General features: G+C 35.2%; 3 protein-coding genes across 3 annotated transcripts; all 3 read left to right on the top strand.

Moving 5' to 3' along the window:
* Positions 1-893: 893 nt before the first annotated feature.
* LOC125777678 (CD63 antigen-like) lies at positions 894-5,427 on the top strand. Its single transcript, XM_049452809.1, has 4 exons — positions 894-1,114; positions 4,298-4,489; positions 4,656-4,820; positions 4,894-5,427. Exons 1-4 carry the CDS (start codon positions 1,055-1,057, stop codon positions 5,161-5,163), a joined length of 687 nt encoding a protein of 228 aa, XP_049308766.1. The 5' UTR covers positions 894-1,054; the 3' UTR covers positions 5,164-5,427.
* Positions 5,428-8,584: 3,157 nt separating this feature from the next.
* Positions 8,585-13,413, top strand: LOC105227768 (23 kDa integral membrane protein). The gene is made up of 4 exons (XM_011207278.4): positions 8,585-8,871; positions 12,513-12,704; positions 12,785-12,949; positions 13,027-13,413. Exons 1-4 carry the CDS (start codon positions 8,812-8,814, stop codon positions 13,297-13,299), a joined length of 690 nt encoding a protein of 229 aa, XP_011205580.2. The 5' UTR covers positions 8,585-8,811; the 3' UTR covers positions 13,300-13,413.
* A 1,955-nt stretch (positions 13,414-15,368) lies between these two features.
* LOC105227769 (23 kDa integral membrane protein) lies at positions 15,369-17,933 on the top strand. The gene is made up of 5 exons (XM_011207279.4): positions 15,369-15,537; positions 16,796-16,987; positions 17,101-17,262; positions 17,338-17,541; positions 17,620-17,933. Exons 1-5 carry the CDS (start codon positions 15,478-15,480, stop codon positions 17,689-17,691), a joined length of 690 nt encoding a protein of 229 aa, XP_011205581.2. The 5' UTR covers positions 15,369-15,477; the 3' UTR covers positions 17,692-17,933.
* Positions 17,934-19,116: the final 1,183 nt, after the last annotated feature.

Raw genomic sequence — 19,116 nt, 5'->3', positions numbered from 1 at the left:
CGTGCAATAAGTCCCCACATGAATCTAACCACTTTTTTGTATGCCAAAGGAAGCCCTCCGACCCCGTTTCTTGGGCCTACCGTTAGATGACTTCGATGACAACCCAGATTAGATAACCGCTATAACAATTACAGACTGATTTGAAATTTGTTATAAGTGTTATTTAGAGTCTTCCACTTTCTTTTTATTACGCTTTGTCTTATCAGTTTTTATGAATAAAAAGTAAAAAAAAAGTGATGATACCGAGGGAATTTACATATGAATAGATGTCATCCATTTCCGGAAACAAGCCACAAATTGTTATGCGTAATAACACGGAAAGGAAGGAAGTCGTCAAAATTAACATTAGGTCTATTAAGGACGAGTTTATTGTATTATGTAGGTTGTGTGGTGAAACAAAGATAAGGGAAGGACATGACTCGATTTCGCCTATTTTCGGTGGTTACCTTAATATAATGTTCTCTACATATGTTCCATCTAGGCATTATAGGAAAATATGTACCTTGATGTAATATCATATTTATTCTGTACAGCCTATTTCGGTTAATTTCGATCTCATTGTAGGCAATCTTAGTTTTTCTTTCATATATTTTCTTAATAAAAACCTACAATGAAGGCAACAAATTATTTATCATACTGATACATGCATAGTATTTGGTCCATAAATTACTGATAAAATATACATACAATGTATGTAGCTATGTGGCACCTTCAAGATAATAACAGTTACAATATCTCTCGCTTATTACCAATGTGAGAGCGCACAAGACTTATCAGCAGTTAGCCCGTCTGACAGTTTTGGCCTGTATGTAACCAGTCTGTGCATACCTAATGTAGCGAACCCGCGCTGGAGCTGGAGCAAGTGACATTTAAAAGAACACAACAAGCGCTCTTGTGTGATTAATTCGACAAGAGAACTCGACGCGTTTAGAACTTTTGCAGCGAAACTGCAAGGAAGAAACGCGATACACAAGTGTTAAACGAAAAATAACAAAAAAATAAAAAATTAATATTTTAAGTGCAAGAACCAGACTAGTAAAAGAAGCATTCCAAAATGAATTTCTTTGCATCGATTGTTAAATATTTAATCTATATCGCCAATATAGTATTTTTGGTGAGTTGAGAATGTGTAATAGCAAAAACAGCAAAAAAATATATTTTTTAAAATTGCAGAAGTGTAAAAAAATGTAAAAGCAATTATTTCAATGTGTTCAGTTTACTACCTGAAATTTAAATTTTCCAAGTACCGCTAGGAATTTGTTAATTTTTTACATTCATTTTTGCTTTGTACAAGTGTCCGTGTATTTTTGTATTTGTAGGTGGGAAAACATGACATGAAAGTGTTTTTAACTTAATGACTTTAATACGTGCGATTTTAGAGATATTTACGCTCCCCTGTATAATTACAGTGTAATTAACTTAAGTAAAAATATGCATACCGTGTAACATTTACGAACTTGAACTTTATTATTACATTGAACAAAGTAAAAAGGATTTTAAAAAGGCCTCAGTGTAAAATAAAAAATGGTCTCTAATTCCTCAATCCTTGGATAGAAACTCTTAAAAAAAATGTTTGCTCAGATTAGCCTGTCAATGTCCTAATGGAACACAATTCCTCTTCTATTCACGACAGCCGCTTCTGTACGATTGCTTCCATCATTGTTGGCACCACAGGTCTGAATTAGGAGAGTATGTGAGGAGCCGTCAGAGTAGATGATTCCCTACCAATGACATAACGAAATACACAGCAAAACCTTCCTATCCGTCAATCCTGGTTTGGCCACCATTTGATTGAGCTCACCTGTATTTGACTATGAACGTTTTTGGTTTAGATTGTCGTCAGTGATCTACTTTTCTCCAATCGCTTCGAAAATACCTCGATTTTGTTGCTTAAGTAGTCATTTCCATATAGAACTTCGGTCCTTGAGATTTTGACATTGGACTTCTAGAGTGTGATATTTGTGCGAGTGAGTGTTACAGCATCAGGACCACAGCCAACTGACTTGAGTTTTCGCATTTATGGAAGAAAACCCGTAAAATATTTCTTTCTCTTCTTTCTATATTTGAGATATATCCTTCAAAAATTACTTCTGAAAGCAAAGCAAAGCTGAAAGCTTGGAATAACCGTTTCTATATTTATTTGATTATGCGAGTCTTCAAAAATATATTATACCAGTTGATTGTTCGATTTGTCACTTTCCAAAGTTTTAATGAGTTTACGATAGCTATTATATCATTATTCAATTATTTACGAAACTCTATACGTTAGTACTCATCCGAGGTTGTTTTGTACTTTTCATTAAGGATGTGGCGGGTCTCAAGCCCAGCGTACAACCCTGGTGAGAGATAGGATATTTCGCCTTCTCACTTTAGCTCGCCTTCAAACGGCTGTTTTTCGGCTACCCAGAGAATACTTGGTCTTATACCGGAAGTCGTGAGCTGCTTGAGCCATATGTAAAAGAATAGTTTCTGGCCACAAGTGCATGGCGCTCAAAGAACTTTCCTCAATTGCGTGAGCTTCTACACATTCCACTGTTAGAAAAACTTGAGATACAGCAGATGTAGTCAACAGTACTGTGTGCCAAAATAGGCTATCAACCTTACAAGAAGAACCTAATTTGGTTTAATTGCAAACATCCAACTATATTTCTGGAATAAAAAGTTTGTCATACGTTAAAATCTGGCAGCTGCTTGTAGACAGATAGTCTCAGTAGTATAACTATGTATACCTAACTGCAATAATATCCAGCAACATACATATGTACATATGTCAGCCACTATATAAAGATATAAGCATGTGTATTATCATACATTTTTTGATGAATTTCCCTATATTTTTTACATTCACTTGTCGGCATATAAGTGTCTATTATAATTGGATTGAAGTTAATAATTGCCCGAGTACTCAGACCACTCAGAATATCCGTGAACACCTCTACTGTTGATTCGATAAAATTCAAATGTTTTTGCGAGCAGGAAATGTTTGACATATGTACACAGAAATAAATAGTGTTGGCAGAGATTAGATATGGAAACTGATTTGTAAGTATCTGTAGATGCAGGGTATTATAGAGATATGAACATATGTAAGTTGTACAAAATGGCGTTGGTAACTATGTAAGTTACATGCGGCAATTCAATTTTTATGTATGTATGTACACATCTCTCGTGCTAGTGCGCACAAACATGTAATAATTTTATAGTTTTAATGACCTTGATGACCGAGAGTAAGTCAAGACTAAATCTACTGGTATTTTTGTACAGGGAAGTACTTTTGCCGCGGTCGGTCAGGGGTTTGGATTTAGATGATACAAACTTCAAAGAACAAAAAAACAAACATATATGTATGCATTTGTAATCTGATCAAATTTGACGCGGACTGACCAAAATATATGCCTGTACATAGACTTTTGCATGCTTTTGACCAATTGTTGAAGCACTTTTGCCACTCCGATTGAGGTATCTTCAAAATATGCGCTCTGAACGAATAATCGTCTCTTCAGATGTCGAAAATTGTTGGCCTTTTAATTCATCTTTTTCGTACGGGAGTAAAAAGCGGTCAATCGGTCCAACGTTCGGACTATACGGTGGATAACTCATCAATTTTGAGCCGTGAAAAATTTTTTTTTACACTCAAATGTCCATACAATATTGTCCATACGATACTGAATCTATGCTGATCCCACTAATGCCTGTAGTTGTTGGATAAAAACTGGTATTTGATGAAGCATCATCGCCATGAATTGAATTTAGTTCATCGATACACTGTTACCAAGATAATCCACTTAAAAAGTTGTGAAAAATAACCGCTCGAAAGGGTTCGGCATTTAATTACATTTTTCGCCAAGAAGAAAATTTAAAGTTATTTTAAACAACACAAATAGCGTTCATAAGACAAAACGTTTTGAATACGTATAACATCAAAAATGTCAAACTTTACGATAAAGTTTTCAGTTAACTGTTAACAGATTGCAACACTAGGGTTACCAAAATATGAAAGGCAATCTACGTGACACTTTGATAAACATAACCTATAAATATGAGTGCAGTCCCAACCTAATAGTGTGTTAATGCTGCAATAATAAAGATTAGGAAGATTTAATTGCTATTATCAGAGTTTTTTTTGCATACCAACATACATACGTTTGTATATTTGTTAACTGATAACAGCTTCTGAATGCAATAGGAAGCTTAAAAGTCTTTAGTCACGTATACATCTCACCTGCAAACTACTGGATATCATATACATACATGTTTATACTATATTTTTATTTGTCTCTTTATTTTTTATTCCTAGGTATGTGGCGTACTCATCATCGTCCTCGGCTCATTTATGGTGGGCAATCTTGGCGATATCTCGTCATTCGATGAGGCTATTAACGTTGAGACGCTGCCTATCCTAATAATTATATTGGGTTGTATAATATTTGTGATATCATTTGTTGGCTGCTGCGGAGCGATACGCGAGAATTCTTGTTTAATGACTACGGTAGGTTATAATATTATATAGACAAATAATCTTAGATCTATTTATATATGTAGTTCTCATGATAAAATACAAAATTTTGGTTTTGTACGGTATGCCCTGATTTCTACATATTAAACATTTATTATTTTTTTATTAAAAATTATAAACCCTTATCTCACTCCCACAGTATGCCGTCTTCATGTTCATTCTGACCGTTCTGCAAGTGGTTTTAGTGGTCTGGGTATTTATAAAGCGTGATGAGTTCTTGAAAACGATGACAGATCTGGTTAGCACAGCATGGGATGAGAATGATTCAGCTAAAGGTTTCCCAATGGACGCGTTACAGCTTAGCGTAAGCATGCTATAATTTTTACTTTTTTACCAAAAGAAGTTGCTAATAATTTAATGTTTCTCTTCAAAAATAGTTCAAGTGCTGCGGCAAAACCAGTTATAACGATTATATAGCTGCGGGCAAGGATGTGCCGGTTTCATGCTGTGGCTCTCTCGACGCTAAGGTGTGCACCGCAGATGTGTACCAGACTAAGCCAGGCTGTACTGCTGAATTCGTTGGATTCTGGCAGACAAATACGAATATTATCCGTTTCGCGGGCATTGCAGTTGCCGCCATTGAATTGGCGGTATTCACAATAGCCTGTTGCCTGGCGAGTAGCATGCGCAGGTCGCGAAGACCTTAAATGCACCGAGTAGAATGAGTGTGTGTGTAGAGCATGCGGTTTTGTAAATAAAGTACAGAAATATACATTGAATTCATTTTATTTGAAGTACAAATAATGATTGTGAATCATGTATTATATGTATTAAAGAATGTAGAAGGCATTGCATAAGTTAAGTAAACTTAGTTAGGTATTTTATATTGTTAATCAATTATTATAAATATTTTTTAATATTTGTTGATTCATTTTATTTATTATGAATACATAAAATGCAAAAAAATTAAAGTTGGAATTGTGTTCTTCACCTCTTTACTTATTGGTAATGATACTACGAGTAAATCGCTGGAAATGATGCAGGCTCATACCGACTTGAACCATGTACTCCTCGCTGAGCTCGACTATTGAAATTGTATGGGATGGTTGAGGGAGCTTTAGTCGCAAATTACAAGTAGGACCAATAAATAATGTTTAATCCAATCGATTGTTATATTTTTGGGCGATTTACAAAAGCTGTCCGAATTTCGTCTGGTAAAAACCATTCAACGGACAGCCGTTTGGGCTGTGCTGTCATGAAACGTTGACGTTTAGTCTAATCAAATATGACCCGTACTGATAAAAAAAACTGTGTTTTCACATATTTTAAAAAGAATCTCTGTTATCACCTTCAACGTGGGCTCCTGAGCCAATGGAAGCTTACCAAAGCTAAATTTAAAAACGCACGATGCCAGTAATAATATGTTCGATGAATGTAGGGTTATCAGCTACCTCTTTTTTGTGACCTCTAGTCGACGTCGTTTTTGCAAAAGTTTCAGATATTTGGATACAAGTCTAAATTTGACACCATTCATACATTAAACAATCGATCCGTAGTAGGAGTATTTTACATAAAAGAAGTAGGCGTGATGGTAACCCGATTTCCAATTTTATACATATCCATAAGGAAGGGTCTCAAACTACGGCCATTTAGCAAATTTGGAGGCAGAAGTCTCATTTCACTCATCTCAGTCTCATACTGACTTTCCTATGATGCCAAGGAACACGTGCAACACGTTTCATTGAGATGTCTAGTTGGTCCTATCTGAAATCGAGACGACGATTTTCAAGCACTGCTTCTTAAACTTTGCCAATGTTAACGTCATTCACAGAGGTGGATGAATCTGAATATCTTTCTGTCACACTTAATTATTACTAATTGACATATGCAGATCAAAATTCACATGTATTTATCGTTTCGGTTTACGCAAGCATGGACCATTACGATACAAGTTTGGTCAGATGGTACAGGTAGATTATTTTTCCAACTGAGAGATACGCCTTTTTATTTGTCGTCATAAAAGAAATTACAATAATTGTAGAATGAACTACTTGTATGTAGAAGAAAATCAAGGAGTCGAGTTGCCACGGCATTTAATGAAAAATAATTTGCTTTTTGGAAAATACGTTTAGAGGAAAACATTTGAATATCTAATTTATCTTATGAAAAAATCATTTTTTATTCAAAGGTGCACGCTGTTTTTGCTCGATTTTGTTAATTTTTCGATCTTATTTATAAGTATGCAGGTGTTAAAACAATATGTAGAATTTTTGCCAACCAACATGATATTGCGTGTGTTTTGTGTTTGTAGGAGTTTACATATGTAGGTTAACACATAAATCCTTTAATTTGAAATCTAACATGTGCCGAACATTATTGTTTTATGTCAATGGTATACATGGCAAGTAATGGGTGTCCCAAAATTAGCGCAATATTTAAATTAGTCGCAATTTCCAAATCTCTTCACAGTTGACGAAGTTGAAAGACTATTCCAAGCATATTTTGTATGAGAGCCATCAAGTTTCCTAATTCTCGAAATATTAAGAAACGTTGTGCTATCTTGTAACGCTTCATTTTTAACGGGTGATTTTTTTGAGGTTAGGATTTTCATGCATTAGTATTTGACAGATCACGTGGGATTTCAGACATGGTGTCAAAGAGAAAGATGCTCAGTATGCTTTGACATTTCATCATGAATAGACTTACTAACGAGCAACGCTTGCAAATCATTGAATTTTATTACCAAAAACAGTGTTCGGTTCGAAATGTGTTTCGCGCTTTACGTCCGATTTATGGTCTACATATCATTTCTCATTTCTGGTTGAATGGCTACGTAAATAAGCAAAATTGCCGCATTTGGGGTGAAGAGCAACCAGAAGCCGTTCAAGAACTGCCCATGCATCCCGAAAAATGCACTGTTTGGTGTGGTTTGTACGCTGGTGGAATCATTGGACCGTATTTTTTCAAAGATGCTGTTGGACGCAACGTTACGGTGAATGGCGATCGCTATCGTTCGATGCTAACAAACTTTTTGTTGCCAAAAATGGAAGAACTGAACTTGGTTGACATGTGGTTTCAACAAGATGGCGCTACATGCCACACAGCTCGCGATTCTATGGCCATTTTGAGGGAAAACTTCGGACAACAATTCATCTCAAGAAATGGACCCGTAAGTTGGCCACCAAGATCATGCGATTTAACGCCTTTAGACTATTTTTTGTGGGGCTACGTCAAGTCTAAAGTCTACAGAAATAAGCCAGCAACTATTCCAGCTTTGGAAGACAACATTTCCGAAGAAATTCGGGCTATTCCGGCCGAAATGCTCGAAAAAGTTGCCCAAAATTGGACTTTCCGAATGGGCCACCTAAGACGCAGCCGCGGTCAACATTTAAATGAAATTATCTTCAAAAAGTAAATGTCATGAACCAATCTAACGTTTCAAATAAAGAACCGATGAGATTTTGCAAATTTTATGCGTTTTTTTTTTTAAAAAAAGTTATCAAGCTCTTAAAAAATCACACCCTTTACTAAGCCTAAACTGTCAGCTGTCGATTTGTTTCTTTTTAGGGTTGTCAACACTTTACCACATAAATGGCGGCAATTTGAAATGTCGGATCTTTTTGGAACTTTTCAAGATGCCATAAAGCGAAGCGATGTCGCTTGGGCAGTTCGAGCGGGTTAAATTTTTGCACAAGTTGTATTTTGTATGCTTTCAATTTAAAATCTCGACGTATCGACTCTACACGGTCTTCGTGTACTCACCTACGGCTGCTATATTTCAAAAAAAAAGGCTCTTGAAAAACTACCTACACATACTTCCATCACCCATTAGTTCTAATAGTCAAGGTTGAACTGTGTCCCTCATTTATTATCGATGGGCGAAAATACTTTGAGCCCTGCATAATATTTGAATTGTATCAATTGTATATATGTATGTATACATACTTTTACATGGTTACGTGGCACAATAGATACCCCTGTGTCATATTTATCTAGTCGATTAATGCATGGAAAAATAATCAAAGATAAGTACGTAGTGATTTTTTGATATTTTATATACATATGTATGTTTGGAGCCACGAAAAAAAAATTATTATAATTAGTTTTGTTAAAAAGCAAATATTCGGCCTAGAGTTCAGTCATTCGAACGAAAGTTACGCGATCAAACGAAATTGGTTTTGGAAAGCAAACCAATTAAATATTTCTTTAAATTGCAAAAAGTTGTACAATAAAAATTTATAATAGTAATAAATTAAATAATAATAAATTTAATAATAATAAATTAATTAATACTAATTTACATATATAAAGATACAATATAAATTAATCGGTTAAAAACAAAAAAACATTGAAAAATGGGCTGGTGCGAGTTTCTTGTAAAATGGCTACTATATTTTTTTAACCTGCTCGCAGTGGTAAGCTGATCATATCCTTGGTTATATGTGATGTGATGTGAAAATATTTGGAAATCATTAAAAAAAAGTCCTGCTTTGAATTTACGGACTGATTATTAGATTACTGTGCTTCGTGTTGATCGTTAGAGGTTTTTAATAAGGACTAGTATAGATTGCCTTTTACTTGCATGTGCTTACTTTTTTTTTTTTTAAGAATGGTGCTAAAATTGTTGTGAAGAGGTATCTGTGCCAGTTGAAAGTTAAAAAAAAGCTCTCATAGTGCTGAAGACAGTTAAATTTTCAAAATTTCCAAGAAATCGTGTTTTGAAGTTCAAAAATACATTTTGAGTTTATACAGTGAAGCTTGGACATTTTATTTTTCTCTCAGGACACTTAGGATTCACTGTCGTTAACAAATAACTATCAAATTAGTCCATTGTGAATTATTGACATTGAAGCGATAGATGGAGCGGGGGTCTTCCGCTAATAAAGTGAAATTAGAGCAATCAGATCTTAAGACCTTGGTATTAATTATAATCTGATTTACTATTAACATTTATTGAGGCTTATAGAACTTTAGATTCAGGTTTATCAACACGGATTCATATTCATTATTTTTCATTAAATTTTATCCACGGCCATAACTGGTATATAACCAGTTTATTAAAGCAACAAGCAAGAAACATAATTTCTTGAAACAGATGTTTGTAGGAAAGGAAAATTAAGAGCCACAGTGTAAAATTTCGAAAGCAAAAATTCGACTAAAAACGGGATGCAATGGTGACTCATGGAGTACGTGTGGATTGCTGCCTGACCAATAACGCATATTTTGCTTATTAACGAAGCCATTCAGCCAGAAATGAGCCTCATCGCTGAAGATGATTTTTCGATGAAAATCCGGATCATTTCCAAGTTGTTGCTCAGCCCAATTCACGAACATACGACCATTGTGGTGTCAGTTCTTGCGTCAATTTCATCTTGTAAGGATGCAGACCAAGATCTTTTCGCAAAATTCGTCCAAACAACGTCACAGAGATGCCCAAGACTTGAGAATGACGTGTGAGAGACTGATTCGACTCTTTCTCAAATGATGCGCTAGCAATATTCTCGACACTACGGGCACTTCTTTGTCTCACTGGCACGGGAACGGGGGTCTGTGTTTGTGGATTCAAATTTTTCCACTAGACGCTCAATTGTTGATCTGACAGGACGATTATGACGACCATAAATTGGACGTAGCGCTCTTAAAGTTGAGGCCACTGACTCCGAATTTCGGTAGCAAATGTTAATAATTTCGATTTGTTGTTGGATCTTGTATTTTTTCATAGTGAAATGGCAAACCTTACTGAAGAGAAATGTCAAAAGAGGGGAAAAATTATGGCGTCGCTTGCTGTCTCTATTGGCCTACTTTTGTAGCGTCCGTATTGAAAAACCCGTTACTAATATACCTAAATTTCTATATTCTATTTCTTAACTAATATCAACGTCATGTTTGGTATAGCTAAGTGTATGCGACCTAATGTCAGCTAAGAGGCAATGCAAACGATTATCATTTTCGGTTAGGGTGAACCTACGTGAACTAGAAGCCGCCAGCGCCAATCCACTTATAGCCGCTTGATGTTGTTGGCAGCCAAGTGCGATGTGGCGTTAGCACCACTGCTCTATACTTTTAAAAACAACACAATAATCAAAGTCAAAAGTCACTTTTTTTTAGGCGGTTACCGTAGGTGTGCTCTTTAAAAGCGTCAACATAGAGTCATTAGTACATAAACTATTTTTTTTACTTTACACCTACGTCTTTTCTTATATAATACTTTGTGCACAACACATGTCTATCGAAAAAATTCCAATCAATGTTGAAAACTTTCGAGTTCACGCCTAAATATAAAAAAAATTCTAGTTAGAAATCTCAGTCTACAAATTTCACTATACCTTGCCTTGCAAAATTATGTACATATGTATATACATAGCTTATATTTGCTATATGAATGTACGTTCCTTTGTATATTAGCCAATTCTGTTTGCGTTGAAATAGACGCCTTCAGTTATCAGTTCTGTCCGGAGTTGCGATAACAATATGGATGACTGTAATTACTTTTGACACATCATTTACACTTTTCCTGATTGAAATAGATATTCGCCATAAATACCTTGTATGTATGTACATACATATCCTATGCATGTATGTACATATGTATGCATTGGGTACGACTTCGGAACGAAATGATTCATTCCATTTTAAGTACATTCATTTATTTAAATGAATATCAATTTCCGATAATCAAGGAATTCACTTGAACTAATTTACGAACTAACAGTCATAAGCATCTAAAATGCGGTTTTAGCACTATACATCTATTAATAATAGCAAAAGATTACCGCTTCATGATAAATCACAAGTTAAATCTAGGTTAGGTTAGGTTAAACTGGCTGGCTGTTACGCCTACTGGTTCTTTGTTATACCAGAAACGGAGTTCAGTTTAATTCAGAACGCCAACGCTTTTTGCGAACCTTGAAAGCGACTTGATATCTAATATTGATACCTCACCTAGTTCCTTGATCTGCGAAACTCCTATATTTCTAAGACGAGTTCTAGATAAGACCGGAGAGTAGCAAATATGGTGTTTTAACGTCTCGCTCGTGTCTACTTCTCTGCACTTCCAGCATGTGTAATCGTTACTAATATCCATCCGACTCGCTTGTGATGCCAGTAAGTTGTGATCTATCACGGGACCAATAGTCGTCCCGCAGTCTTTTCGAGATCGTGTGCGTATAAAGCATGCCCGTTTTCCTTGCGTACTTTTTCATGATCTTGGCGATCCTATATTTGCTTAAGCCATTTCATCTCATCCTGAAAGGCACGTAGACCTATTTGTTATTGCTATCACGTTTCAATTTCTCTTTCAAATCAATTTGTGGTTTCGACGAAGCTACTCATGTCCCATATGCTTTTTGTTGACATTTATTCAAGGTTTGGTGCTTGATGGATTCCAAGTGTTCGGTGGCGGGTCTGGGAAAGGGCTGGACATTCACAGAGAAAGTGTAAAATTGTTTCCTTAGGGCCTACTAGTTCGCAGCCTCGGCAGATGTTGTTATAGGGCATACCCATTTTAGACGCAGGTTCTCCAAATGGCCAATGTCCTGTTATAATAGCAGTTAGTCAAGTATCCTGGACCTATTTAATAAGCCATTTTCTTGTAATATATTGGCCATATCTGTTTAGTTATACAGCATTTTGTTATATTTTTCCATCTGTTGTTTGCTAAATGTTGAAATTGTATATTGAGATATCTCCTGATCGATCCTACCGGGCTTGGTATTAACTCTGCCTCTATTAGGAAAGCTGCTGCCTTTGCCAACTCGTCTGTTTTTCGTTTCCGAAAATGTTCCTTTGGCCGGGAACCCAGATGAAGTCTAGGTGGAGCTTGCCTTCTGGTCCTGCAATTTTAGTCCTTAGACAAAGGAATTACTACATTATCCTAGTGCAGGGTTTTGATAAATCCCGATATTATGTCAGACAGCTAAAGTTTTTTTTATATTTTACTGGATTTTTCTGTCTCTTCTTATATTCAATATATCTATCAGATTTCGATTTCTAAAACATTAGAGACACTCTTTTTTGAACTGTCAAATATGTATACCTATTTTTAATTAATTTTCAGATAGTTGGCATCCTACTCATCATACTCGGCAGTCTTGTTCTCGATGGCATGGGTGATCTAAAATCGGACAGTAATATCGATTATACCAATGTCGTACCCATTATTGTCATAGTACTGGGTGCTGTCATATTTGTTGTGTCCTTCTTTGGCTGCTGCGGCGCACTTAGAGAGATCAATTGGTGTATCCTATTAGTAAGTTTGAAAAAATATATTTATATATATGTATATATACTCCGATAATGAAACAAACTTTTTTCTTCAAACTTTCGCAGTACTCGCTTTTCATGTTCATACTGATGTGTCTGCAGATTGCACTTGTCGTTTGGTCTTTTGTGGAGAAGACAGATTTCCTCAACTCTATGAATAACATTGTTCATAATGCGTTTGAGAATAGAAATGACGATGCTGACAACCCTATGAATATACTACAGATTACAGTAAGTCGCAACTATGTTCGCGAAAAATGTATATTTCTTTTAATAATCTTTTTATGCTTTCTCCTTTTGAAATGTAGTTCAGCTGCTGTGGCTACAATAATTACACCGATTATACCAGCACCGTGCCACCGTCTTGCTGTGGTTTTGTGGAAACGGATGCTCCGTGTCCAGCGGTCATTTATGATACTAAACCGGGTTGCCAATCGGTGTTTTATAACTTCTGGGACGATAATTTAGGTTATGTGCGAATTGGTGGCATTGTGGTGGTTGTTATAGAATTCTTGGCTTTGATATCTGGTTGCGGTTTGGCGGGATGCGTACGAAAGGCGGAACGAAGAAATATGGCTTAGAGTATTGGCTCTACATCAATAGTTAATTATTTATTTTGTTGTTTAAAAAAGGAAGTTTATTTTAATTTAAGTATATTTTAGTTTTTTTGGAAATAAAGTTTTATTTATAATACATTTAGTAATAGATTTATTATATTTTAAATAAATAAATTATATTTTTCTTGTAAGGTTTGAGCAAGAATAACCTACCAAATTTTTGCTCACAGTTGTGAGGCTTTTTTCAGAATAGGGCTGTAAGACAGTAATCTCATATCGCATTACGTCAGAGAATGTTCTTAGAAGCAGGGAGGCAGTAAACAGGTTTCCAAGTCACCAAAGAATTCGAAGACAAGAAATATGTACCTAATGAGGTTGCTAAAAATCTTCATTTCGCAACTTGGCGCCAATTGAAAATTCCAATCGAAACCAAGTCCTTCTCTGCCTGGTCTTTCTAATGGAGTTGAGATCTTCCTCTTTCTCTGGTTCCCCCGACAGGTATTGCGTCGAAAACTTTCAGAGCTGGAGTGCTTTCGTCCATAAGTACGTCGTGGCCTAGCCAGCGCAGCCGCTGTCTCTTAATTCGCTGAACTATGTCAATGTCGTTGTATATCTCCTACAGCTCATCGTTTCACCGAATGCGATATTCGATGTGGCCAACGCGCAAAGGACATTAAATCTTTCGCAATACCTTTATTTCGAAAACTCGTGACATCGACTCATCAGATGTTGTCATCGTCCATACCCTTGCACCATAAAGCAGGACAGGAATATACTTATAGAGTTTTTGTTCGTCCAGAGAGGACTTTACTTCTCAATTGCCTTCTCAGTCCATAGTAGCACCTGTTGGCAAGAATTATTCTGGCATTGTTGCATGTGCAGGAACCCCGAAGGAAAACAGCTTTTTACTCACACGGTCTCGAAAGAACTGCATGACGACTAGTCTAATAACAAGTCTTAACAAACTAGCATTATATACGAGTCGGATGGCCATTAGTAACATGCGGAAAGTGCTGGTAAGTAGGCATGAGAGACACGCTAGACCACTTCGTATGCTTCCGTCGAGCATTATCTAGAACTCGGCTTTAATAACTAGGAGCTTCGTTGTTCAAGGGACTAGATGAAGTATCATAACTAGACATCACGTTCCTCTCAAGGTTTGGAAAATGCCCTGTATGACGAATACCTCAGCTGAAATTAAACTGTACCTCCATCTGGCATTACTAAGGACCAGCAGGTCCATGTATGTTCTGACAGCCAGGCAGTATAACCTAACCTAATCTATATAAAAAAACCAGAATGTAATAAAAATCTGAATAAATCACGGAATATTGGGTCTACAACTATTTTCGCCAAGAGATGGCGTAGCTTGATTATTACTATATAGTTCTAAAATTTCGAACATTTAATGGAAATCCACTATCCTGGTGCGTCTTTTTCAGTAAACACCATTAATTTGGATCCTAAACAACAATAATAAAAAAGTAAGAGTGCGATTAATCTACCAATAAATACGCCATAATGGGTCTAGGGACCTTTTCGACCATTTTCAACCAAATTCGGTACGTAATATTATCCTGTAATCCAGATAAAACTTTACACGAATAGTGTCTTTGAGGTTTGCGACCTTGAATCACAATCATGTAAATACAACTGATTCGTAACAATATCCGTCGCAGTAAGATTTATCGAGAGCGACCTCTTCACTATATCGAATATTTTTTCCCCCACTTATAATTTAGATATTAAATTTGGGATGCAACTTTTCATAGAGAAAATAAAGTAATAAGTTACAAGAGTTGCGAAAACATGTCCGAGAAGCACGGATGATTCGTGTCACCGTACGACTTATAGAGCTCTTAAGCTCAAAATTATCGACTACTACGAAGCTTAAAACCCAATGAAAAGTAACGAATTTCCTCCTATCATTGCACACTTCATTTTCAACTGTTTTTATCTCCCAAAAATATACTACACATATTTATACCACAACCGTTCCACTGGAAGAAGACTTAATTGGCTTATAGCGATAAGGCCTTGTGGCCTGGAAAAATTGTGCACTATATAAAATATACTATTAGATAGCGAATGGCAGTAATACGGGTGAGGTCTGCTGGAAAACGTGCATAGCTATAACGCATTACCGTTAAAAACAAATAAAGAAGATAAAGCGGAGGGGGAAAAAATTAACTACACGAAAATATGGATTGCGGTGGTGTTCTAGTGAAATATATACTTTTCATATTCAACATACTCTTCGTAGTAAGTAAAGACAAGAAAATATAACCTCAAAATGAGTAATATAAACAAGTGAAATATGAACGGAATTTCTTCGGCTAATTTTAGACGGAATTTTAATTGAAAAAAGCCAAGTTGTGAGAATTGATACCACAAGGTACTGATAATAGCATTTTTTTTTGCAACAGACGAGCACTCAATAACGGTTTAGATAGCTAGACAACGGGTTAGTCATAGAAATTTAATTTGCAGTTCTCAAATATTGAGTCACGGTGCGCGAACTCAACTTGCAAATTAGTTGCAGCCCATTTTGTAAGTTAATTTATTTTTTGTATTAAGTGATTACACGAAAACAAGATAAAAGGAAGAAAATAATTAATATTTAAGTTCTACACTTAAGTACAACCTTTAAACATGTGTCTTTGGCAAACAATATCACAAAGCAGAAGCCTTTTATCTATATGAAATAAAGCTGATTCGCTTTATCGATAGTAAAACACTTCTATCTTATCACAAATGCCGACAAATTTACACAAAAATTAATTGAAACTATTTTTTTCGGAGTTGAGGCTTTTTGGATTTTTTTATTTTGTTTTGTTTATACAGGTATAAAACGAAAAAACGTTAATTGAACCAAAGTTATGATATAAAAATTGGCTACTCATGTGTTGAGTATAAGTAAATACGTTTACTTTTTACTTGTTGTTGCTAATATAAATAATATTCTTGTATAGAAGTGACATATAAACACATTTGCACTTCTTCGTGATAGCGTTATCAATAAACTCACAACAGAAGTTAAAAATTTTGCTTTGACCACCCTGTATTGCTGCAATTTTTCTTCGACTTTTAGCAAATAACGACAGCGTCTACGCTTTCATCATAAAATAATTGAGAAATAATACTTATGACGTCATGATTTGGTAGATATTGTTACTGTTCCTCTCATTCAAAGAAATTGCGTAAATTTTTGTGAATAAAATAAATCTCAAGTTTTGAAAGGTTATTTATACATTACGAGGTTATACCCACTTATGATGTGCAAGCTCCTTTATTTTGTTTTTGTTTATTTCGAATGTAAAAATATTGGATAATATTTTCCGAAAAGTCTGGGAAATTTCTTTCTAGTCGGTTGGATCGTACGACTTCACATACGACCTTCTTAGATATACTTTTCGCGTAATGATCGCTGGAATGACTTTTGGATAATATTTTTACTCCTTTACTCAAACAACATGATTTTGTATTTATAATAGTTAATAATATATGTACATCTCTACAGGTATGCGGTATATTGCTAATTGTCTTTGGCTCCATATTAGTGTCACACATACAGCAAGTGGGTAGCTTTGCGCAAACGTTTGAAGCTAACAGCGTTCCCATAGCAATTCTTATACTGGGATGTGTAATATTCATTATTTCGTTTTTGGGTTGCTGTGGCGCAATACGAGAGGACACATGTTGCACAATGACGGTAGGTCACATAGTAATTATGCACATATGTACATACATATGTATACATATGTGCAAATATTTGTATAAAATAATATTATTACTTACATAAATTCGAACATCTTCATCTTACAGTACTCCGTCATTATGCTCGTGCTCTTGCTGGTTCAGATTGCTCTGGTGATACTTGTTTGGACACAACGTGCCAAGTTCCTCAAATATGTAGATCAAATTGTGGAAACAATTTGGGAGCAGCACAAAACAGATCAGAAAGTAATGGACGCTTTACAATTGACGGTAAGTTTCTCACTAATCGGTTAGCGCTTAACCACAACTACATTAGCAATGTAAATTAATATTTATTTCACTTAGTTTAATTGTTGTGGAGTAGATGGTGCAACTGATTACACCATGAATCTCGAGTCAATCCCAAATTCCTGTTGTGGCACAAACGCCGTATCTTGTAGTGTGTTAGATGCTATAAAGAAACCTGGTTGCGAAGAAGCTTTCCATTCATTTTGGGATAAAAGCATAAATATTGTACGTTATGCTGGCCTCGGTGTAGCAGCTATTGAAGTGAGTAGTTTAAAGACACTTTGCACTATTAATTTATTTACATTACTCAAACCGTAATTTTACATTCTCTGTTTTCAGTTAGTGGCATTTATTTTCGCCTGCTGCTTAGCGAATCAAGTGCGCAACAGCAAAAGAAGAGCAAACTATTGATTTCAAAATGGTGGACATGTGAGGTGATGTGCTTACAAGCCTTAGCTTTCCAACGATTACAGTTTGCTTGTCACCAACAAAAGTAGCAAATATTTTACATATAAGAAATAACTATTTAACTTTTAAAAAAGTTAACGAAATCGATTTATGCTATAAAATTATATTTTAATGATTTGAATTCGAAACGATTAAATAAAACTTAACAAATATGTGAGGAAGCGGAAGCAGCGCCGAGAACTAAACTCTTTGAGTTTGTATGACACTTTTTTTAGATTCCACAAAAGACAAATTTAGGGCAGCACTGTAAAAGCAAAACAGTTCTGCTGTAAAGTTGTTGCCATTTGTAATTGATATGTGATATGATCATACACAAAAATTTGTTTCAGTTTTCTGATAATCAGCAACATATGTATATTTATATATAATACTATGTTCAGACCGAAAATTTCAAAGATTAGATTACATTTAAGCATTTAATAACCCAACAGTGTTCTCACTGCGGTTAGAAAGATCAAAAAACAGCTGTTATTGTCATTCAAGAATTCACATCGCTTAATATTTATCAAAAGAAAAGATTGTCATATAGTATTTTGAAATAAAAGCCGTCTTTTTTTAATATTTATGAATTTTTTCATTTGCTTGGTCGATTTTCAGGTGAAAATATATTCATTGCTTTAAAAAAAAATTGTTTGTTTACATTTTTTACCCTTTGTAGTGTCTAAATCAGCTGTGATAATGTAACAGTTTTCCAGTGCTGACTAGATTTTTCCAGTGCTGACAAATAGATTGAGCAAAATCAGAGTCGCACGGACAGATTTAGCGTGGATCAGTTTCAAATCATTTCAATGAAGTGATTTGGAACTGTCATTTTTGTATGGCGAAATCTTGATAAATTTTTAAAATTAGTGGGATAATCAAATCGTGTGATTAGGTGTCGGTCTGAACATAGTATAACATGTGTATATATTATCAATTTGGCAATGAGAAACTTACAGAAACTTTAACAGCACAATCTGGTAGGGCTTTCCGGTAAATAATGTAAATGATATACGATGTAATCGATAGTTAATGTAACATAATGACTAGCAAATTTCTAAATATTTGTTTGAAAATATTACTACGGGGATGACATGGGCACTTGGCCTCCGTAGAAACTTGTATACAACTCGATGTATTAAAATTAATCGATATTATTATAATTTTAATATTAAGGTTATTGAATTACATTTTGCTTAAAGTGAATGAGAATAATATTTATTTAAAAAACAAAATTAAATATATAATGAAGTTTGAGTTTTTATGCAAATAATATTTTTTTCTCTGGGATGAAGAGTAGGATTGTTAGAAGTAGTTAAGCAAGAGTAGGCAAGCCTAGATTTACCAGTACTTACCATCATGCGCTCAATGTGTAACTTGGCAGTACTC

The sequence above is a fragment of the Bactrocera dorsalis genome, chromosome 3 (genome assembly GCF_023373825.1).
Source record: "Bactrocera dorsalis isolate Fly_Bdor chromosome 3, ASM2337382v1, whole genome shotgun sequence".
In the NCBI taxonomy this organism is placed as follows: domain Eukaryota; kingdom Metazoa; phylum Arthropoda; class Insecta; order Diptera; family Tephritidae; genus Bactrocera; species Bactrocera dorsalis.
The sequence above is the reverse complement of the archived record's forward strand: the minus strand, read 5'-3'. Positions and strand labels throughout refer to the sequence as shown.

Excerpts from the sequence above, each read along its gene's own strand:
- LOC125777678 (XM_049452809.1), top strand. The coding sequence starts at position 1,055 with ATGAATTTCTTTGCATCGATTGTTAAATATTTAATCTATATCGCCAAT. Across the intron at positions 4,490-4,655 it reads ATTCTTGTTTAATGACTACG|TATGCCGTCTTCATGTTCAT; the intron begins GTAGGTTATAAT and ends TCACTCCCACAG. Across the intron at positions 4,821-4,893 it reads TGGACGCGTTACAGCTTAGC|TTCAAGTGCTGCGGCAAAAC; the intron begins GTAAGCATGCTA and ends CTTCAAAAATAG.
- LOC105227768 (XM_011207278.4), top strand. The coding sequence starts at position 8,812 with ATGGGCTGGTGCGAGTTTCTTGTAAAATGGCTACTATATTTTTTTAAC. Across the intron at positions 8,872-12,512 it reads TTTTTAACCTGCTCGCAGTG|ATAGTTGGCATCCTACTCAT; the intron begins GTAAGCTGATCA and ends ATTAATTTTCAG. Across the intron at positions 12,950-13,026 it reads TGAATATACTACAGATTACA|TTCAGCTGCTGTGGCTACAA; the intron begins GTAAGTCGCAAC and ends TTTGAAATGTAG.
- LOC105227769 (XM_011207279.4), top strand. The coding sequence starts at position 15,478 with ATGGATTGCGGTGGTGTTCTAGTGAAATATATACTTTTCATATTCAAC. Across the intron at positions 15,538-16,795 it reads TATTCAACATACTCTTCGTA|GTATGCGGTATATTGCTAAT; the intron begins GTAAGTAAAGAC and ends ACATCTCTACAG. Across the intron at positions 16,988-17,100 it reads ACACATGTTGCACAATGACG|TACTCCGTCATTATGCTCGT; the intron begins GTAGGTCACATA and ends TTCATCTTACAG.